Genomic DNA, 24,049 nt, shown 5'->3' with positions numbered 1-24,049 from the left:
CTCCTGCCAACAGAGGCTGGTATTTGCTCCCATCCTACTCTTTTCTCTCCTCATTCTATATCATCACCCTAGGTCATCTCATCCATTTTCATGTTGTATTTACACATGATCCCAAATCAGTATCTGTTACTAACCTTTAACCTCTCCCCAAGCTCCAAGGCCATATATATAACTATCTATTAAATATCTCTATCAGGATGTTTCAGAAACTTCAAAACCAACATTCCAAAATATGAACTCATATTTAACATTCCTAAATGAATTTATATTTAGGAACGTACCAAGTACCAATCAAGAGTATCTCTGACTCTTTCCATTTCCTTACCCTAGCTACACCCTTTCACCTTATTATAGAAAGCATTTACAGCATCTGCTCAGCTAACAAGAGGTCTACTTTCCTAGAAACACTTAATTCTGATCTAAAGGTCATAATGATACAGCCCTAGTGCTCACGTTTGTTGACCCTAACCTCAACTTACTGAGCTAAGGGTTTTTGCCTTACTTAACCTTGGCCAATCAATCTGAACCTTGGGCCAACAAATCCCAATCTAGCCTGGTTTTTTAAATGGAGGAGATACAGTAACCATGACAGGGCCAACTTTTATCATATACACTAAACAGGAGAGAGTTGGTAAGGAGAGAGAGAAGAATAGAGAAGACACAGAAGAGAAAAAAGATGGGGAAAGAAGGGCTTCCAGGACTTCTGACAATATTTCCTAATTCTAACTGCATTCTCGAGGACCATCTGCATTCTTGTCCCTGAATTCTGTATCTCTGTACCTTCACCAAAAGTTTCAATGTGTATACTGAAAGTCCTTACTAATTCAACTCCCCTACTATCTATCTTTATTGGCATCTATTATGTAATCTTTTAAAATCAGTTCCTACTACATCATGTACCCCAAAGAATATCCTTCAACAGTTCCCCTGTCTCAGCATGGCATACAATGCCCTCTACAAGCATCCCTGCCCATTTCTCTAACCACTCCTCCCCACAGTCTAGGCTCCAGCAATTTTAAATTCCTCCTAGGTTTCAGAACAAATCATGTCTTTTTCTTTTTTTGCACATGAAGTTAATTAATGATGACATTTTGAAGCCAACCATTTTGATCCAGTATTTAAATAACAAGCTGTTTAATATTAAAGCAGAAGCTACTGTCACAATGCTGCAAAAATACAGCTTTACCCATAAACCTTTCACACAATTATACATTAAATGCTATTTTTATTTAAGCAAGGCACCCCTATTTGTTCTAAAATATGAGATGTGCTCTCCACTGGAGTAGCAAATGAGGAGACTGAGATTTTTTTCCTATCTAGAGCTGGTTTAAATTCAAGTGAACCCACTGATGTCCTTACCAGTCATGGCAGTTATGACAAATAATGTCAATTTTAACTGCAGATTTTTATATATGCTATTTTCTTTTCCTAAAATGTTTTTTACTCCCCCACCTGCCTGATGATTTCTAGTTCATCCTCCTACTCTCTCACTCCAAGTGTCATTTCCTCTAGAAAAAGATTACACTGATCCCACTGAGGTAACCACTTCTTTGGTTCTTCTATTAATGAACATTTCACACTAAAATGAAACTCTTTACATGTGTGTGTGTCTCTCTCTCTCTTTCTATAACTAATGTTAGTTTCTTGAGTGCAAAACTCTATCTTATCCTTGTTTTTTGTGAATATATTTATATCAAATTTTTATCTTTCTTTACCTCAAAAAATGAGGGCAGAAATATAAACATCATAAATATGATTATATCTGGAATAGCACCTTAGACTTCAGGGGTCTTAAGCACATGCTTAATGCTGATACCACTACAAATGAACACTCTCCACAAGGAGATACATACAATATTCAAAACAAATGACAGCTGTAGGAAGGTCATGAAAGTTTTGATTCAAGATGTATACCTCCAACAAAATCTTTCATGACCCTTTACCTGTGTATTCTGGATAACAGATAGTTAATGAACTCCTCTTTATTTTTTCCTCAAAAAGATCTTTCTTGTTGAGAAACAGAATGATTGAAGTGTCTGTAAACCATTTGTTGTTACAAATGCTGTCAAAGAGCTTCATGCTTTCATGCATTCGGTTCTGAGAAATAAACAAAGGATGATATAGGTCAGTAGCAAAAAGTAAAAGTAGATTAACTATTAATGAAAAACAGACCAGAAAGGGTTTATTTCTTTTCTTTCCTTTGACTGTGCTACGCAGCATGCAGGATCTTAGTTCCTCGACCAGGGCTTGAACCCATGCCTCCTGCGGTGGGAGTGTGGCGTCGTCCTAGCCACTGCACCACAAGAGAAGTCTCAGACCATGAAGTCTTAAAACCACTGATGTGCAATCATGGAAACTAGTCAGATACTGATAATACAAAAGCTGAGTCAGTCCTTATTTTTATAATTCTTGAAGCTTGGGAAGTGGGAATAAGGACTAGCTAATAAGAGACCTAATCCTGTCCATATACTCAGTGTGCTGTCATATCTCCTTATGGTTAACAGGGTATAAATCAATAATTTGAAAATTTAATCTCACTGACAAGGAGAAAAATTAAGACTATTAGGTTCTGGTTCAATAAGTAAATGGATGCACAAAGTCTTCCTAAGAATTATTTTCCATTTCCTGCTTGCATTAGACAGGTCTTTTATTTACCAGAAGGTCCAACATACCATCTCCTCATCTTCAGCCAGAACAAGGTCATAATCACTGAGGGCCACACAGAAGATAATTGCTGTCACTCCCTCAAAACAGTGAATCCACTTTTTTCGTTCTGATCTTTGGCCACCTACATCAAACATCCTGAACAAGGGGAAAGAATGCACAATTTTAGCAAGGTCACACACACACACACACACACACACACACATTTCGAAACTGAAATGGTTAGGGAAGTTCCCACTATTGCATTTTCAAAACCCCATTTATAATAAAAAAAAAAGACAAACAAGAAGCAAATAAAAATTATCTGTAGTTAAATGTAAGAGAACAATATGAGAAAATAAAGTTGAAGAACAATCAAGATTCTCATTTTAGAGAAACAGTTGAGCCTCCTCTCTATCAAAGCTTGTGCCAGATGTGCCAAAAGTCAGCAGAGTGAGCAGTGAAACAGATTAAAGGAAGGAGGGGAAAAGACAGGAAAAATGAAAAGCTGAACAATACTGAACAATCTGAGATAGTAAAAATAATAACTAACATTTGCCAGACACTACCCTAAACATCTTTAAGTATATTAACTCATTTAACCCTCATAACACTCCTGCCAGTACTATTATTATCCCCTTTTACAGATGAAGAAACTGAGGTGCAGATATGTTCATTTGCCCAAGGGAACACTACTAACAAATGGGGACTGGAGCTCTAATCCCTGTACCCAAGCTGGTACTCACAACACCACTCTACCTCTCAAAACGATTTATCTCTTTAGTTAAACAGATAAAAAAGAAAAAGAACGATGAAAAAACATAAATCCCCAACTTGCATCCTGCTTCCATAATTCTACTGATTCAAAATTTTGTTCTCCTTACTTTTTCTTTCTTTACATCGAGTTATAACTGAGATATGTTTTTCTTACTTTAAGGAAAATATTTTCAAGATTAACTGCAGAAAAAAGTAAATTATATTTTGTGGTAGAACTCTAAGAACCCAGTATCTAAACACAAAACCAGTATTTTCCAACTTCAAGTCTCATTCAACCTAATGAATAATAACAAAGCCTCAAAACCATTCACACACCTTATGTTCCACTTCTGATTAGTTTTACTCCACTAATCCCTTCCAGGAGACTTAACTTGATATTCTGAGTAAACTGCTGAACTTCTGTCAGCAGTGTCCTCTTTTGCCACCTACGGTAAAAGAAGGACCTGCATCACTTTGTTTTTTAACTGGTACTAGGGTCTGAGGAGGTATGTATACAAATGGTTCGCTACTCTTAAGTTATATGTTTGAATGACAATGATAAAATGTTTTAAGGTTAAACTCTGCCAAGTTGGTTCAGTGTGTCAGATCTATAGGGACTAGGTGTCTATTTCAACAGATTGAGAGAAATTTAAGACATAGTTGAATAATTTTTCAGTGTATGTTTTAAAAGAACAGTCATCTCATCTCTTCATGACCCAACTCCAACTTTTGGCTGATCTTAACACAGTTTTTTGAAACTTTAGTCCTGACCCCTGAAATGAGGCAATCACAAGTTGGCGCTAATACAACTTCTAAAACTTGTAAGTTTTAGAAAAGTTAACATCACACATTTCACCATGGACCTTCCAAGGGCAGACACACACTGGTACACCAATAATTTCAGTATGCTCTACCATTTCTTTCTATGAAATCCATAAAACTGGTAGAACACTGTGAAGTTCCCAAAGTGGGCTTTTCACATATATTAACATTTACAGTATCATTCACTAACATCAACATTTTATAAACATTACCTCATAACTGAGAGGCAAGTAAGCAATTACAGAATGCCTTGCATATAGCAGATGCTCAATAAATGTTTGAATAAATGGATAGTGGTTTTTGCCTAGAGAGAAGAGGAAAAGGAAGAAGTGATAGTACTTCATAACAAGATATCTACATGCCAACAATAAAGTGTGTGCAGAACCTTAATTAGATCAGGCTATTAATCCTGACATAAAGAGACCAATAGGATTTACCTAACTAAAGATCAACTATGACATCGACAAGTTTCCCACACTAAATAAGTAAAGGTCATGACATATAAATGGATTACTTATCTTACAGCATACATCATCTCATTTTTACAGTTTCATGACTTATAATCCATGGAGACTCTGCTATTCTTGTTAATAAATTCATCAATACTATGAAAAGCAGCTCTTCTACTCTAAAAATATTCAGCTGAACTGCTATTTTCCTCCATCAGGTTTCAAATCCATTTTGGTGTATTAAGACTTCGAGACCTCAACTAGTGTCTAGTAATAGCTAAACTCTGTATGGATTTTGCATACGGTTCTGCATACAGAATTCTATGAAGCAATTTTTTTCAGAGAAAAGAAAATTGAGAGAATCTGAGCTAAAGTTACATTTGCATGCAATAATGCTGAATGTCACATTCTACATATAAGCATAACGAAGTAGCTAAAAAGGACATCATATATTGAAGAGGGAAAGTTTACTCCTAAGCTCAAAGGTCACAAAAGCAGAAAACAGGAACCAAAAAGACAGGTCTATTATTAACACAGAGACAAGCTGAAGCCTATTCTAGAATTACTAATGCTGATGAGAAAATCCCCTGTATTAGAATACTAGAGTTTTCTCTCTCTAAAACAGTAATTGTTTATAAGTCATCTTACTTCTGCAAATTAACTCTACCCCTAGATCAATATTCCACTCTGTACACAGTATTAAGAATTAAGCTGTGCATTATACTGTGCACTAATCAGTCAAAGGCCATGACAATATTAGCTTCATTCCATTAAACTTAAAGAGAAGTGAGATCCAGTAAGAAACAGTTGACACTGGTGAGAAAAGCATTTCTATTTTAATATCAAAATGCCAGAACAAAGCCACATAAACTAAACCAAAACACTACTTTCTATCCTTTTAGTATTGTTGCTACCCTTCTAAACAACAAACATTCAATACCTGTTTTGGTGACTCCAATAAAAAAGCAGCTGAAAAGAATAAAATTAAAGATAAAATAAATTGGTAACCACATGATTACTTTTATTGATATGTAAGTTCTAATTTAATTTTGAATTCAAATTGCTCCAAATAGAAAAAATATTTGACGGTATTTGGAGAAAGAAGAAACACTTGGACCCATTCACTTAAAAGAGCCAAATACTAGCAGATGAATATAATTATAAATTTCTGAATCAAAGAAAGTTGCCTAGATAAATTATACCCGATTAACAGATACTAACTAAAGGAAAGATATTTGTGTTTGGCATATCTAGAAAAAGGCTAGTGACTTACTTGAAGTATAGGTCTTTGAAAGTGAAATGTGTTTCCACAATGCCTGTGGTCTTCACTCTCGTCCGCAAAACATCTTGCTGAGTCGGAATGTAGTTGGTTTGGGATATTCTATCCAAATCATTTAGGTAACTAAGTAAGTAAAATACACATTTATTTTTACCTAATGAAGCCAACCATGTGCAGAGCAAGTCAACAGACTAAACTAGTTCCTTGCTAAAAGCAGAATCTGTACCTGTCACTAAAGTGGCAGAACAAACCAGACCTTCAGTATCTTAGAAATGATAATGAGGAAAAAAAAGGGGCATCTAGCACAGGACAACTGAAGTAGATTCTTTATACACTACACAAAAGTGTTATTAATTCTACCAAAATTTAACTGTGAAAGCCAATTAAAAAACATGAAAACACTATTCTTAATAAAGACTCCTGAAATTCAATACTAAATTAACTGTGCACTGCACAGTATAAAAATCCAACCAAACAAAAGCCCTCAGACAGTTAAATTAACAGGTCATTTGTCTGTTTAAACATTTGCCAGGGCATTAGAAATGCTGTTTGAATTATTAAAATTAAAAAGAACTACTAAGCTCAGTAAGAATGAGTATTTATTTCCTCCTGTTTTCATTCATGAAACAGAAAAGTTAAAAGATTTCTTTTTAATCTAAGCCAAAAACAAATAAATACCTCCAAAGAAACTTCACTTGTTCAGTGAAATAATTTAAAAACTTCTTCAAAGCTAAATTAAATTCTGCACAATTTCAGCCCCCCCCCCGATCTTTTTTTAAAGAACAGCTGATATCATAGTAAGTGAATTATTAATGACCCTCTATACAACTTGGTAGGAAATGGCAACCAACTCCAGTATTCTTGCCTGGAAAATTCCATGGATAGAGGAGCCTAGCAGGATATAGTCCATGGGGCTGCAAAGAGTCAGATACGACTCAGCATGCACACACACACAAAGCTAAGTACCATCATTAATGTTAGGGAATCAGTCAAGCTTAGATCAACAATTATGAAAAAAAAAAAAACCACTCTATAAATCATGTGTCTCCAGGTATAGTTAGAGGATTCAGAGCTTATTGAATGCATGTTTTAAAAATTACAATCTAGCTTTGATGACTACAGAGAAAATTATAGAATCCTGACAGGAGAAGAAGGGGACGACAGAGGATGAGATAGCTGGATGGCATCACTGACTTGATGGACATGAGTTTGGGTAAACTCTTGGAGTTGGTGATGGACAGGGAAGCCTGGCATGCTGCGATTCATGGGGTCGCAAAGAGTCAGACACAACTGAGCGACTGAACTGAACTGACATGTTTCTAAAGTCAAGTTTTCATTTAAAAAATATGTTTCTCAAATATCATTTAATTTCTTCTTATAACAATTTAAGCTAGAATGATAGGAAAAGTAGGGGAATATAATATTGGAAAAAATACCTTAATGCTTAGAAATGCCTTCATTTAGTACAGAGATGAATACAGGTAACAAAAGCACACCAAGACCCCAAAACAACATTAAGAAAAAACCCACACGTTCTGAATGTAGGTCTTATAAACACATTGTAAAAGAAGAAATATAGGACAACATGTAATAGCTTAACAGAAGTATTAATTACAAATTTTCTAAAACTATGTAACACTCCAGAGAATTTGCTTAACAAACAGATGCTTCAGCTTTGTCCCAAGGCTCAACATTCTCCTTCTATACAAAGGCTATTATTGTGATCTAGACAAAAGATTTTTAAGTGGTAACTGCTAAGTTGCTTCAGTTGTGTCTGACTCTGTGCGACCCCATAGACGGCAGCCCACCAGGCTCCGCCGTCCCTGGGATTCTCCAAGCAAGAACACTGGAGTGGGTTGCCATTTCCTTCTCCAATGCATGAAAGTGAAAGTGAAGTCACTGAGTCATGTCCAACTCTCAGCGACCTCATGGACTGCAGCCTACCAGGCTCCTCCGTCCATGGGATTTTCCAGGCAAGAGTACTGGAGTGGGTGCCATTAGAGAAATCCATAATGCAGCCCAGCCACAGAGAGTTGTGTGCATAAAAGGGATATCACAATTTTAACTTCTCTTGTTAGCTGGCAATCAATATAAAGCCCTTATGCAGAGAGAACTTACTGAGTAGAAAGAAATTCAGGACTCAGCTGCAATGATTTCTCTCCTCTCACGTATTTACTATAAATGACCACAGAGCCACAGAGCTACTCTAATGATGCCAAGTCTCCCATTTACATTCCAAGAGGAAATATTTTTCTCCAAGCCACATAAAATGACCAATGGCTCTATAACCCTAAACTGAAACAATTTTTATAAATATATCCTTCAGAATTCTAAGGGTGTCTGTTCTAAAATATTCCCTTAAGAATAGGCACTGAACTTTCGATAGGGTCACCAAGATACTTTCTGTTTTAGTTTCACAAGGAAAAATTACTTACTATGAAGCAGAATCATTGAGCTGATATTCCCTGGATCTGCTGAAGCAAGCTTGCACCCCACCATCTCGCCATAACCGTTTAATCACTCCTGCTAATTCTGGAGTCATGACTCCTTCTTCGGCACTGCCAGCTAAAACAAACAATTGCCGGGCATCGTCCTGAGGAAAGCATTTAAGGGAGAGAGACAGATGATTCTCCATTTCTTGAAGACTTAATAAGTGTCTCGTTAACACACACAGGCAAATGGTACCACACATAATACATGGTAACTACTTCTAAAAAGAGACATGAAAGAGGCCTTTCTTGGCAGTGTAGTTTGAGAGAATTTACAACGAAGCCTGTCTCCTCCCTTCTCACCCCGCTACAGTCAGAAGTGCACCCCCACTTCTCACTCCACCATTCCCTGAAAAGACCTCTCCTGACTGTCCTACAGATCTCCATGCCGGTCACTCGTGATTTCTTTGACAGAAAAAACTGGTCTGAGAGACAGGCACATGGAATACATTCTGTTAAAGGAAGCCTACAATAAAAATAGAAATGAAAAGACTAGCAGATAAGAGGTAAAGTCTAAACACATCAAAGGGAGTAAAACATTAATCAAGTTTAAGGCAACACTGCTCTCTTTCCCCCCCTAAATCTCAGACAGAGAACAGGAAGAAGAGACTGAAGCATTTACGGAGTCTGGACGTCTAGTGGAGGAAATAAATCCTTAAGGGAAAAATTCAGAGTCTCCAGGTTTCCCCGAAGTATAATAATCTTCTAAATAAGAAAGAGGAAGAATGGTAGAAGAAGAAAAAGAAAGTACCATAAAGAGATTTGATCAAAACTTCCTGAGTCACAGGCACAGCTTTCTAAGTGGTTATACTTTTAAAACGTAAGACATGTGAGAGATAAAGAAGACAGAAAGGGCTGTGGGAATTGTGACTGCTTTGTTCTAACCAGCCCTGCTTGTCAGATACTTTAAAAATAAACACAGATCTCATGGGATGATTTCCCTGCCTTGAATCTAATTATTTATCTGTCTCAGGAGATTTTTAATTAACTATAAGAATGCAACTGCTAAACAAATTCATAAAGAAGTAGTAAAGGGGGAAGGGGAGCAATCAACTATATTACAAGCAGTCAGGTAATATTCTTCTTTTGCGATTCTTTCCAGTATTTTTCCCAGTAATAGAGACCCATCCCTCTCTAATAAACTTTATCTAATATCTATATTCCCCTCCTCTATTTTCAGATATAATAATTTTATTAAAAAGGAATGAATGAGAAAAGCTCAAAAATTACACGAACTGGCAATGTAGTCAACAGTGGGCATGTCCTTCTACGTATATGGTATAAACCCATGGAGTGTAGCCTACCAGGCTCCTCTGTCCATGGGATTTCTCAGGCAAGAATACTGGAGTGGGTTGCCATTTCCTTCTCCAGGGGATCTTCCTGACCCAAGGATCAAACCTGGGTCTCCTGCACTGCAGGCAGATGCTTTACTGCCTGAGCCACCAAGGAAGTTATATATGGTAGATTGCCTTATTTAACATTTAAAGATTTTATAGGGATGTCCCTGGTGGCTCAGTGATAAAGAATCTGCCGGCTAATGCAGGAGAAACCGGTTTGATTCCTAATCCAGGAAGACCTCACATGCTGCCAGAGCAACAGCCCTTATGCCACAACTACTGAAGCCCACACGCCCTAGAGGCCGTGCGCCACAACAGAAGCCACCACAATGAGAAGCCCATGCACCACAACTAGAGAGTACCCCTCACTCACAGCAACCAGAGAAATGCCTACGCAGCAACGAAGACCCAGCACGGCCAGGGATAAAACTAAATTTTTTTTAATTAAAAAAAAGTTTAAAAAAATAAAGACTTTACAGTCCCTTGGTTCTGAAATTTGACCTATACTCATGCAAGTATTCAAAAACCTCAATAAGTATTAGTTTTTTAAAATACCATGATTCTAATTTTAGAAACTTTAAAACAGAGATACTGATACATATTTTTGCTGTCTTGACTTTGTTAAGTTTTAGGAGGTAACATCTTTCCTTTAACCCCTTCCTGAGACCTACTCCTGCCTGTTCACAATAAACCCTTTTTTATAGCTCCATAAAGAGGCCCCTCTTTTCAGTGATCATCATACCTCCACCTATAAAGCAAATATGAAAAAGCAACCTATCCCACAACAGTTCTATGCTTTTCCATTCACTCTCCTACCAGCTACAAAAAACTAGCAAAAGATAAGTGAGGAGCTATAAATATAAATCCTTACATATGAAAGAAAAAAAAAGGGAAACTTCAAAAAATTATATAGGGTTGTAGATTATGATGAGTAGATGCTGGAGAGCTAGGTGATTCAGCAGGCATGAGAGGAATTAACAATGTCAACCTCTTCTGGTGCCACAGGAGTGTTAGGACCTGGAGATTAATGGTACTGATTTGATCAAGAAAGAAATGAAAGAAAGGCGGATAGTATGGTGTGAATGTTTGTATCCCCCTCAAATTTCTATCCGAGAAGGCAATGGCACCCCACTCTAGTACTCTTGCCTGGAAAATCCCATGGACGGAGAAGCCTAGTGGGCAGCAGTCCATGGGGTCGCTAAGAGTCAGACACAACTGAGCAACTTCCCTTTCCCTTTTCACGTTCATGCATTGGAGAAGGAAATGGCAGCCCACTCCAGTGTTCTTGCCTGGAGAATCCCAGGGACAGGGGAGCCTGGTGGGCTGCCATCTATGGGGTCGCACAGAGTCGGACACGACTGAAGCGACTTAGCAGCAGCAGCAGCAAATTTCTATGTTGAAATCCTAGTCCAAGTGATAGTTTTAGGAGGTAGGCCCCCTGGGAGATGCTTAGGTCATCAGTGTGGTGCCCTCACAAATGGGTGAATGCCCTTATAAAAGAGACTCCAGAGATCCCCTCCCCTCCTGCCTAGTGAAGACACAGCAAGAAGTCTGCAACCTGGAAGACAGCTCTAACCAGACCATGCTGGCACGCAGTTCCCAGGCTTCCAGCCTTCAGAAGTATGAGGAATACATTCCAGTTATTTATAAGCTACTGAATCTGTGGCATTTTATTACAGCAGCCTGAACATTCTAAGACAGAATGTCAGCTGCATCTGGTGACAAAGGAATGATGGGACCCAAAGATTAATAACTAATCTGACAGAGGAAAGAAAGGAAGGGAGAAGGAATGGCCAGGCTAGAAAGGAGGTCAGATAGAGAGTGAGAAATAAAAAGGGAGGAAACTCAGAAAGTAAGTACACAACTGAGACGGAGAAAAAGCCAACAAAGAGAGGGAAGATAGTATTACTAACCAGTTACTGGATACAGCAAATATGACAGAGAAACAGAGTTGGGTGATAAGAAGGAATGAGAAAAGAGAGGAAGAAAGTAAGAAAACGAGAAAGAACTGGTAGATGGTGTGGGGAGGAAGGAAGAAGACAGGCTGGTGAGAGAAAGGATAGAAAGGAATAAGACAAAAATAAAGACTTCATTTATTCTTGTCTCAGCTACCACATTTTTCCTGCTCAGAGGGTTAGAAAAACAGTCTCTAATTTCTGTGATATGGAATTTCTACAAAAATGTCAAAGTCATGCCCCACACATTCCTCTTCACTTTTTCTTTTGCTCTCTTCTCTCTAATCATTTATAATCATTATTACAGCTTCCCTTCCTTCATGACACCTCTAGACTTCCTAGTCTAACATCAATTATAACCATCCTTTTACTATGATTCCCTCCAATACTTTTCCCACTTATTTACTGAATATTAATTTGCATTTGAAAGGTTGACACTTGCTTAGAAGAGTTCCTAAGCTACTTTACAGACATAGAGGCTTTGCCTTTCCAGGCAGTCTCCTGAAGTCACTCCCTTTTATTGACTACAGCACCTAAGTATGACAATGAGCACAGCTGATGACTCCCTTAGTTCTAGGGAAGCGTTCTATACATTCCTCGCCTTCTCTTGGAATTTAGCTAATGACGATATAAGAAATCCTGCACCTTCATTCTGGCCCTCTCCCCACCGTATCAAATATCTTAATTTACAAACTACACTTTCAGGGCCCAATAAGTTTTATAATCAATCAACACAACTTCTGAATATCTGACATTTCAAAAATTATACTAGGACATGGTAAAACTCAATTCTATAGCCTACAGTACAGTGTAGTATGAGGATACAGTATTCTTGAATACTGGAAAATCACCTCTAAAATTGAGACTTAGTGTTCACGTCCTTATCAAGTTTATCCCAGAGACTGATATTTGTTTTAATCTCTACACCTCAGAAAGCGGAGCTACTTGCCATGACAACCTCTTTTAGACCATTTTATCATTCACTACTACAAAAGTCAACAGCTCTGTAAAAGCAGCAAGTAAATAAAACAGTTGCCACAGAAACCTACAGTATATCCACAGAATCCCATTTCCTAGATTTATATTTGTGGCAGTAATCAAATATCTCTTAAAGCAGAATGTTAACACATCTCAAATGAGCAGACAGTAGTTTGCTACATCTTGTCACTTACATTTATTTCCCTAAAACATGAAGCAGATTTTGCTCAACTGCATCTACTCAAAAAGAGCAAGTAAAGAGGAAATGAGAAACACTTACTGCTCTGGCAGCTTCCCCAAAGTCAATCTTTAGCCGTCCCATGGCCCTTATGATTGCGATGATGGACTGTATAGTATTGCTGTAGACAACTACTTTATACTGTTTACATTCTTCCTCTGAATAGCCATCTTCATGAATGATTCTTTAAAAAAAAGAAAACCACAAATCATTACCACGGAACTAAAATGAAAGACACTATGGACTTTCACGCATTTTGAGGAAATGTATTGAACACTTTTACAAAAGACCGTGTTCCAACTTACTTCATCTGTTTCACAATAGTGCTTTTGCCAGATTCTCCAGCACCTGAAAGAAAAGAAAACCAGACTTTCAATTCATCCGTAATCCAGCTCAAAAGCATGATGTCAACATGAGTGATAATTCTAGATTAACAGAAACCACAGGTCCCAGGGAAAACTTTGATGAGGTTTTTCTATCAGGAAAAACTACAAAGCTTCTCCATTAGAGATTTCATACACACACACACACACACACACACACACATATATATTTTTTTTACTTTCTTCAGCAACCAAATATAATTCATTGAAAGTGTCCCAGTGTCATCTTGATATAACTTGTGTAAAGCAGGCACTCTAAAGGAGACATGGCAACATAAACACCTCTACAAACTCATCATCTACATGAAACATCATGCATGATACAGATACTGAATACAGGCAAAAAGGAAATGATTATTTTTGGCTTATTCACTTCCACTAATTCCTCTGTCTATATCAATGAACCTGAGATGACTCTTCCATCTTAACAAATCCAACGGTCAATTCTCGGCCATAACTAACGAGTTCAAAACAGAAGCAGAGGGGGCATTGTCTCTACCACCTTTCCTCTGCATATTCCCTCAAAATCACATTTCCCTCCTCAGCCACCTAGAATCACTTTAATAACCTCAGATGGGGCCCCAAACTCCTTGACATTCCACCTGCACTTCCCTAGTGAACTCTCTCTTACTTCCCAAGATGCCTATCTGACACCACCTCCTCTCTCTCAAACTTTACAAACCCCTTCCCACTCTGACTCTCAGCTAATGATTCCGCCTCCTTCTTATGGGAAAAAGCAAAGCACTCTGAAAAAATTATCTCATTTTCCCATGACCAAACCCTTCAATCTATCTCAGTTCAGTTCAGTCACTCAGTCATGTCCAGCTCCTTGCAACCCCATGGACTGCAGCACTCCAGGCTTCCCTCTACCAACTCTTCCCTCTACTCAAACTCATGTCCATTGCATTGGTAATGCCATCCCAACACCTCATCCTCTGTGGTCCCCTTCTCTTCCTGCCTTCAATCTTTCCCAGCATCAGGGTTTTTTCAAATGAATCAGTTCTTCCCATCAGGTGGCCAAAGTATTGGAGTTTCAGCATCAGTCCTTCCAGTGAATATTCAGGATTGATTTCCTTTAGGATGGACTGGTTGGATCTCTTTGCAGCTCAGGGGACTCTCAAGAGTCTTCTTCAACACCACAGTTCAAAAGCATCAGTTCTTCACTGCTCAGCTTTCTTTGTAGTCCAACTCTCACATCCCTACATGACCACTGGAAAAACCATAGCTTTGACTAGACAGACCTTTGTTGGCAAAGTAATGTCTCTGTTTTTTAATATGCTGTCTAGGTTGGTCATAGCTTTTCTTCCAAGGAGAAAGATGCTTTTAATTTCATGGCTGCACTTCCCATCTGCACTGATTTTGGAGCCCCCCAAAATAAAGTCTGCCACTGTTTCCATTGTTTCCCCATCTATTTGCCATGACGTGATGGGACCAGATGCCATGATCTTAGTTTTCTGAATGTTGAGCTTTAAGCCAACTTTTTCACTCTCCTCTTTCACTTTCATCAAGAGGCTCTTTAGTTCTTCTTCACTTTCTGCCATAAGGGTGGTGTCATCTGCCTATCTGAGGTTACTGATATTTCTCCCGGCGGTCCTGATTCCAGCTTGTGCTTCATCCAGCCCAGCATTTCGCATGATGTACTCTGCATATAAGTTAAATTAGCAGGGTGACAATATACAGCCTTGATGTACTCCTTTCCCAATTTGGAACCAGTCTGTTGTTCCATGTGCAGTTCTAACTGCTGCTTCTTGTCTGGCATACAGATTTCTCAGGAGGGAGGTCAGGTGGTCTGGTATTCCCATCTCTTGAAGAATTTTCCAGTTTGTTTTGATCCACACAGCCAGAGGCTTTGGCATAGTCAATAAAGCAAAAGTAGATGTTTTTCTGGAATGCTCTTCTTTTTCGATGATACAATTTGATGTATGGCAATTTGAACTCTGGTTCCTCTGCCTTTTCTAAATCCAGCTTGAACATCTGGAAGTTCACGGTTCACATACTGTTGAAGCCTCCTGGCTTAGAGAATTTTGAGCATTACTTTGCTAGTGTGTGAGATGAGTAAGGTTGTGCAGTAGTTTGAACATTCTTTGGCATTGCCTTTCTATGGGATTGGAATGAAAACTGACCTTTCCCAGTCCTGTGGCCACTGCTGAGTTTTCCAAATTCGTTGGCATATTGAGTGCAGCACTTTCACAGCATCATCTTTTAGGATTCGAAATAGCTCAACTGGAATTCCATCACCTCCACTAGCTTTGTTCGTAGTGATGCTTCCTAAGGCCCACTTGACTTCACATTTCAGGATGTATGTGAAGGATGTCTGGCTCTAGGTGAGTGATCACACCATCGTGCTTATCTGGGTCATGAAGATCTTTTTGTATAGTTCTTCTGTGTATTCTTGCCACCTCTTCTTAATATCTTCTGCTTCTGTTAGGTCCATACCATTTCTGTCCTTTATTGTGCCCATTTTTGCATGAAATGTTATCTTGGTATCTCTGATATTCTTGAAGAGATCTCTAGTCTTTCCCATTCTATTGTTTTCCTCTATTTCTTTGCATTGATCACCAAGGAAGGCTTTCTCATCTCTCCTTGCTGTTCTTTGGAACTCTGCATTTAGATGGGTATATCTTTCCTTTGCTCCTTCGCCTTTTGCTTCTCTTCTTTTCACAGCTACTTGTGAGGACTCCTCACACAACCATTTTGCCTTTTTGCATTTCTTTTTCTTGGGGATGGTTTTGATTACTGCCTCCTGCACAGTGTCAGAACCTCCGTCCATAGTTCTTCAGGCACTCTATCAGATCTAATCCCTTGAATCTATTTGTTACTTCCACTGTATAATCAAAAGGGATTTGATTTAGGTTATACATGAACGGGCTAGTGGTATTCTCTACTTTCTTCAATTTAAGTCTGAATTTTGCAATACGAAGTTCATGATATGAGCCACAGTCAGCTCCCAGTCTTGTTTTGCTTCTTCATTTTTGGCTACAAAGAATATAATCAACCTGATTTCGGTGTTGACCATCTGGTGATGTCCATGTGTAGAGTCTTCTCTTGTGTTGTTGGAAGAGGGTGTTTGCTATGACCAGTGTGTTCTCTCGGCAAAACTCTGTTAGTCTTTGCCCTGCTTAATTTTGTACTCCAAGGCCAAATTTGCCTGTTACTCCAGGTATATCCTGAGTTCCGACTTTTGCATTCCAGCCCTCTGTAATGAAAAGGATATCTTTTTTGGGTGATAGTTCTAGAAGATCTTATAGGTGAGGTCTTCACAGGACCATTCAACTTCGGCTTCTTCACTACCGTAAGAAAGTTCTTTGTGTGCTACTTGATTATTACTATTTTAGTGTCACCTCTGATTGTCAATTAAGTGGTAAGAACAGAGATAAAACCATATTAAAAAAAAAACCCTATATAAATGTTCTTTTTGATTCTATAAAAATGTAGATATCTGGAATTTTAAAATGATTTGAACGTTATTTTAACCAACAATTTTGGTTGATAAAGTTAAGAAATATTAACAACAGATTATAAAGGATTATGCTTTTAAAACAAAAGTTATTCATCTGTTCAACATTACTTACCTATGTAACCAATTTATATCAAGCGCAGTTCTAGACCATGGGAATACAAGGATGAGCAAACATTCATGGAGCTTATATTTTGTGGAGAAGACAGGAAATGAACAAGTAAATAATGTGAGGAAGTGATTGGTAGTTTGTAAAAAATAACAGAGTAAAGGGAGAGAATGTGATCAAGTGGGGGCTGTTTTGATAGATTAGTCAGGGAAGGCTGTTTTGAGGGAAGTAGAAACCTGGAGGCAGAAGATATTGCAAAAATTTATCCCAGGCAGAAGGAATGGTAAATGTGAAAATCATGAGTCAGGATCTAGCTCACTGAGAACCAGTTTGGTATGCTGGAGGAAAAGCAAGAAAGCTGGTCTGACAAGTGCAGAGAACAAAGTGTAGAATAATAGGAACTGAGGGTGAAGGAGCAGGCAGGGGCTGGAGCGCACTGGGCCTTACTGCCCGCGGATTTGATTCTGAGTGTAATTGGACATTATAGGAGAGTTTGGGGACAGAGTTGTGGTAAGGTCTGATTTACATTTTACAAAATTCATTCCAGCTACTGAGTGAAAAACTGACCATAGGAAAGGTGAGATCTGAAGCATTCAACCATTTGGGAGTCTTTTGCAGCGATCTAGGTCTGTGATTTCCAGTATGCTCATGACCATCCATTGTGGTGCAAGAAGAAACTGTTAGAACTGTATATTTACATTTATTTTTAAAGTTAAGCTCTACTAATTCAGTATACATATCTGTCCTGGCACCCACATTCCATCTGTATATTAGCTGCATGTCACCAGTTTTGGCCTGAGCAGGTGGGTAAATGCTGATGTCATTTACTGAGAAGAGATGACACGGTAGAGCAAGGTTTGTGTGAGGATAAGGGTAGGGAGGCAGTAACTCATTTTGGACATTGTGAGATGTCTACTAGAAATATGAGGTTATCAGGTAAGTGATTTACATTTATGACCCTGGAGTCAAGGTTAGAAGCCAGGATTTAGATTAGAGATTGAGAATAATTAGGAAAGAGGCAGTGTACAAGAACTTTGGAACCATCCTGTGTAAACGCAGTTTTCAACTTTGGCATTCACTATGTAATGGTGGACAAGTTAATTTGACATCTCCATAAAAAACTGGAGATGGTAATAATATGTACGTCACTGGGTTATTGTGAGGATTAAATAAGTTAACACAAGCAGAGTGTTTGAACAGTGTCTAGCATGTAGTATTCAGTGGATGTTAACTATTACCAATTTATGAATGGCGTTTAAAACTGTGAGGTTATTAGATGAGATGGCCTAGAGAGTGAATGTAGGTAGAGAAACCATCCAGGGAAGGAGCCCTGAAGCAATACAACCTTTAGAACTCAGAGGCAGGAGCAGGGACGCTGAGGTGTGGGATAGGAGTCAGACCAGTAGGATGTGGGTTCTAGTAGCTGCCTAGTGAAGAAAATATTTCAGGAGGAGTCATCAACTTGGACAAATTCTGCTTTAGAGGGTTTGAGTAAGATGAGGACTGAGAGTTGACCATTGCATTTGTTAAGATGGAAGTTACTGAAGACACTGAGAAGTGGTTTCAGTTGAGTAGTGCATAAACGCCTGACTGGAATAGGTTAAGGAGAATTAGGGGCACAAACTTGGCCAACATGTGTGTGTATATATATATAGACAACTCAGAGGGCTTTGGGTATGAGAGGAAGAGAGAAAATGAAGTGGTAGCTAGAGAAAGATTTGTGGAGTCAAGAAAAGGTAGGAAGTGGGGTGTGTTTGAGGGACTTCCCAGGTGGCGCTAGTGGTAAAGAACCTGCCTGCCAATGCGGAAGACCTGGGTGAGAAAGATCCCCTGGAATAGGGCATGGTAACCCACTCCAGTATTCTTGCCTGGAGAATCCCATGGACAGAGGAGCCTAGTGGACTACAGTCCTTGGGATCCCAAAGAGACACAGCTGAAGTGACTTAACACGCATGCATGCATGGGGTGTGTTTGTGTTGATTATAAGATGGAAGGTAATATAGCAAGTGTGTATACTGATGAGAGTGAACCAGTGGGTAGAGAAAACTCAATGCTGTTTGAGTGACATGGAATAATTGTAGCAGCCAAGACATTGAGTAGGTAAAATAAGGTGGAAAAGTGCAAAGTTGGAGGGGTTAGTCTTAGATATACTGGCAGAGATAGTTCATCCAGTGATGAAGGTAGAGAAGATTAATGGAGGTGCAGATAGAGGAGGTGGCAAGAATACACAGAAGAACTATACAAAAGATCTTCATGACCCAGATAAGCACGATGGTGTGATCACTCACCTAGAGCCAGACATCCTTCACATACATCCTGAAATGTGAAGTCAAGTGGGCCTTAGGAAGCATCACTACGAACAAAGCTAGTGGAGGTGATGGAATTCCAGTTGAGCTATTTCAAATCCTAAAAGATGATGCTGTGAAAGTGCTGCACTCAATATGCCAACGAATTTGGAAAACTCAGCAGTGGCCACAGGACTGGGAAAGGTCAGTTTTCATTCCAATCCCATAGAAAGGCAATGCCAAAGAATGTTCAAACTACTGCACAACCTTACTCATCTCACACACTAGCAAAGTAATGCTCAAAATTCTCTAAGCCAGGAGGCTTCAACAGTATGTGAACCGTGAACTTCCAGATGTTCAAGCTGGATTTAGAAAAGGCAGAGGAACCAGAGTTCAAATTGCCATACATCAAATTGTATCATCGAAAAAGAAGAGCATTCCAGAAAAACATCTACTTTTGCTTTATTGACTATGCCAAAGCCTCTGGCTGTGTGGATCAAAACAAACTGGAAAATTCTTCAAGAGATGGGAATACCAGACCACCTGACCTCCCTCCTGAGAAATCTGTATGCCAGACAAGAAGCAGCAGTTAGAACTGCACATGGAACAACAGACTGGTTCCAAATTGGGAAAGGAGTACATCAAGGCTGTATATTGTCACCCTGCTAATTTAACTTATATGCAGAGTACATCATGCGAAATGCTGGGCTGGATGAAGCACAAGCTGGAATCAGGACCGCCGGGAGAAATATCAGTAACCTCAGATAGGCAGATGACACCACCCTTATGGCAGAAAGTGAAGAAGAACTAAAGAGCCTCTTGATGAAAGTGAAAGAGGAGAGTGAAAAAGTTGGCTTAAAGCTCAACATTCAGAAAACTAAGATCATGGCATCTGGTCCCATCACGTCATGGCAAATAGATGGGGAAACAATGGAAACAGTGGCAGACTTTATTTTGGGGGGCTCCAAAATCAGTGCAGATGGGAAGTGCAGCCATGAAATTAAAAGCATCTTTCTCCTTGGAAGAAAAGCTATGACCAACCTAGACAGCATATTAAAAAACAGAGACATTACTTTGCCAACAAAGGTCTGTCTAGTCAAAGCTATGGTTTTTCCAGTGGTCATGTAGGGATGTGAGAGTTGGACTACAAAGAAAGCTGAGCAGTGAAGAACTGATGCTTTTGAACTGTGGTGTTGAAGAAGACTCTTGAGAGTCCCCTGAGCTGCAAAGAGATCCAACCAGTCCATCCTAAAGGAAATCAATCCTGAATATTCACTGGAAGGACTGATGCTGAAACTCCAATGCTTTGGCCACCTGATGGGAAGAACTGATTCATTTGAAAAAACCCTGATGCTGGGAAAGATTGAAGGCAGGAAGAGAAGGGGACGACAGAGGATGAAATGGTTGGATATCATCACCAACTGCATGGATATGAGTTTGAGTAAGCTCCAGGAGTTGATGATGGGCAGGGAAGCCTGGAGAGCTGCAGTCCATGGGGTCTCAAAGAGTCGGACATGACTGAGCGACTGAACTGAACTGAACAGCAGTGTTGGAAAGAAGTGATTTTGCCCATGCATATCTAAAAAAACCTTGATGATTTCATTCTGAGGAAGAGAATACAAAAGCATACCAGGTACATTTTATATAGTCTCAAACACACAATTCCCAGATTTTCCTATGTTAGCAACAACTACAAAATTAACTATGAAAAGCAGTGATTAATGAAGTAATGTGTACTATTCTTTTATATAATGAAAACTGCATTTCAATCACTAACGTTGGATTATTTTGAGTGAAATAAGTTTATTAATCTCAGAAGCAATTTCTACTCATCCCACTAAATTCTACCCTATGAAGGTGCTGATTTTTTTAAATGTTGCTCTCTCTCATGTTTTTCCAAAGTTACTCATAAAATGTCAGTTTGTCTTCTCTTTATCATACAACATTATCACACAACATACAGGTTTTTATCAGGCATCTAGTTCTATTTCTTAAAAGAAAGCACCTCTTACCACAGAACTAAACACAGGATCTGTTTCAGTGGGCATTCCATGGCACTTCATGCAAGAAAAGAATCACTTTATACCAAGTCTCTGCCCCATTCAGTTTCTACATCACTATGAAAGGCACCACCATCTTATCTTTCTTCCAAGCATGAAATCTAAGAGTCATCTGGAAGCCACTCACCCTTCTCTCTTTACATCAGGCTGTAACAAAATCTTTTTCTTATGCATTTCTCAAATTAATCCTTTCTATTCTTCACATATCTGAGCCTGACATTATATCTATTATATGTTACTGCTATAATTTTCTCAAACTTCTAGCTTAAGGCCCCTCTTCCTTCTCATCATCTCCAAATGGCTCTATTAAAAAAAAAATCAGTTTAATAATTCTCCAAATTCTTATAACATTTTCTATAAGCCTTTTTCTTATTAGTTTGAACTCTTTACTTTCACCTCCATCCTCTGTGCTTCCCTGCTTCAATAGTTCTCTAGTAACTTCTCACTCTGAGGTTTTCCCTAAACTGCTTCCCTTGTCTCACCTTCATCCCCCAATATACATGTGGTGTTTGAAATTTCCTAATTTTATCTACATCTTTTTACATATCTTCCTTCAAAATTCATCAAATTTAAGGAGAGATTCATTAACTATCTCCAATCTTCAACAGTAAGGATATAAAGAATGCAGTAAACATAAAGGAATTGCGAAGACCGACTCCATGGCTTGGAGAGGAAGGAACTGAAGATGACTCTGTAGGCAAAAGAGGCAGAACTGGGCAGGAGACAGATATACAGGGGAAAAATCTCAAAGTTTCCAGAGACAGGAAGGAATGGGATAAGTTCGGCTTAAAAGATTTATCCTTATAACAATATTTGTCTAAGGGACATCCTATATAGAAAGGAAAAAAAGGCTAAGAGCTGAAGTTATAGAGATTTTTGAGAGAAAATGAAGACAAATAACTAAGTTAGATGGCCCTGTTCTCAATAAAAGAAGCAAGGCAGTCTGCAGAGAATAAAGGAATAGAATTATTAATAATTTAAAAATCATGTTATAAACTGTCAAACAGAACAAGAAAGAAACGTGTACAGCTTAGTGCATATAATCACCAACACTGTAAAACCAAAAACAATTTACCAGTACATACTCGACTGTAAAATCACTGTAATTACCTAAATATATTCTAAATTTTACTTTTAAGGAGCGCCTTGAGAGCAGGTTTCACATTACAGGCCCTCTCTATTTCTCCCCACAACATATACTATATTATGGGTGTGAAAAGTAACAGGTGGTGATGATTTCTTTGCAGGTTTTCTTTTTTAAGGTCAGTGAATTGCTAGCATAAATAAATCATTATATGTCAGTAAAGACATTTTGCTTACATACACACTGATTTTAAAAATTAACCCTGAAAGACGGCTGATGCTCAAAAACACCGTGTCACCTGATACCTCCTCTTTTTCTCTTTCACTTTTGACTAAAAGAAAACTTTAAAGTCAGCCCAAAGAAGGTACGTGAGTTTATTATGCTCTTTCATATTTGTGTGCCATCAGGTATAATACATTTCTTCATCCATAAAACAGGGGTCCATAGGAGGTTCCTAGAGCAGTGCCCAGTACATACTAGGTATTCAATAAATTTTAACTAGCCATTATTTATGAATGCTGTTTTCTCTGTTCTGAATACCACCAAGTGATGTTAAGGCCCAAAGAGCTTAACTTAATAAAAACTTGTTGGATATTGGATATTGATGTTGATTCAAAATCGCAGTAGAAATGGTATAACCACTTAGCTGCTCTCTCACAACAACAATACTATAGATAGAATCTGGATTCACACACTTAAACAGCAACTTACAACCTAAAAGCTACAGCAAACTACATCAAAGCATTAGTCATTTTCTCTGCCCCACCCTGAGGAACAAAGACACTTTCTTAAATTTATTTTCAGTTCTAGAGTCTCCTGTCTGCTCCCTCTTCTCCCACGCTCCTCACCCCTCTGCACCTCTGCAGCTGTTTCTTTAAGCCTCCCCACAGGTCTCTGCACTACTACCTCCTTCTACCTCATATACTAGTAGTTACTCCAGTGGCACCTGAAAAATCTCTTTTCCTTTCAAATCTTGTTTCTGTGGAGAAATCAAGTAACTTCCAAAAGCCCAGGATTATAGCTGCAGCATAATCCCTTTTCTAGAGGTCTGCACAGCCCCCAGCATGTCACTATTTTTGGATAACCCTCTAGCCAGTGCTAGACCAAGATACAGCTCATGGACTCTCCATAGGCCTCCAAAATCAGACTATGGGAACATATGACTAGAACAGGTATAGACAGCGTCTCTCCCACAGCAAACTGAAAGCTTGGTCGGTACATTTTATTTTTCTTTCTAAATTATTTTCACCTTTCATTTACAACTCAGGCACTTGAAAAGATTTTTTTAGTCAAATGCCTTTCTCCAGGTGATGTTCCCAACCCAAGGATCGAACCTGGGTCTCCCACATTGCAGGCAGATTCTTTACCATCTGAGCCACCAGGGCAGCCATGTAGTAACACACTCTATGCAAGAGGAGACTCTGGTGCCAGCTCTGCCATGACTAGCTTGTGACTGTGGGCAAGTCACCTAATTTAATGTCCAGTTTCCTTATACATAAAAGGTGAAGGATTTTGGCCTCAATGTGCCTTATGGCTGTGGGGCTAATGGTCAATGACTGTATTATAATACTAAAGACAGACTAATTCTAGCACACAGAGGCTTCAAATCAAACCACGGAGCCACATCTTCCGATTAACCCAACAATCCACAGCACTACCATAATGCATGGTAGTGTACGCACTCTACCAATTGCGCACTCTAGTCAAGAAGGAACAAAGAGCAGA

The 24,049-nt window shown here is 38.8% G+C and overlaps 1 protein-coding gene across 1 annotated transcript in view; it reads right to left on the bottom strand.

The window, feature by feature from the left end:
• GNAI3 (G protein subunit alpha i3) overlaps positions 1-24,049 on the bottom strand; it is a 46,786-nt gene that overhangs the window by 6,344 nt on the left and 16,393 nt on the right. The window contains exons 2-7 of the mRNA XM_012106955.5: positions 13,252-13,294; positions 12,989-13,130; positions 8,385-8,542; positions 5,944-6,072; positions 2,673-2,802; positions 1,944-2,097 (exon numbers count right to left, since the gene is read on the bottom strand). Coding sequence (XP_011962345.3) covers positions 1,944-2,097; positions 2,673-2,802; positions 5,944-6,072; positions 8,385-8,542; positions 12,989-13,130; positions 13,252-13,294 — 756 coding nt within the window. The remainder of the gene's footprint in view (positions 1-1,943; positions 2,098-2,672; positions 2,803-5,943; positions 6,073-8,384; positions 8,543-12,988; positions 13,131-13,251; positions 13,295-24,049) is intronic.

The sequence above is a fragment of the Ovis aries genome, chromosome 1, assembly GCF_016772045.2.
Source record: "Ovis aries strain OAR_USU_Benz2616 breed Rambouillet chromosome 1, ARS-UI_Ramb_v3.0, whole genome shotgun sequence".
NCBI lineage: Eukaryota > Metazoa > Chordata > Mammalia > Artiodactyla > Bovidae > Ovis > Ovis aries.
The sequence above is the reverse complement of the archived record's forward strand: the minus strand, read 5'-3'. Positions and strand labels throughout refer to the sequence as shown.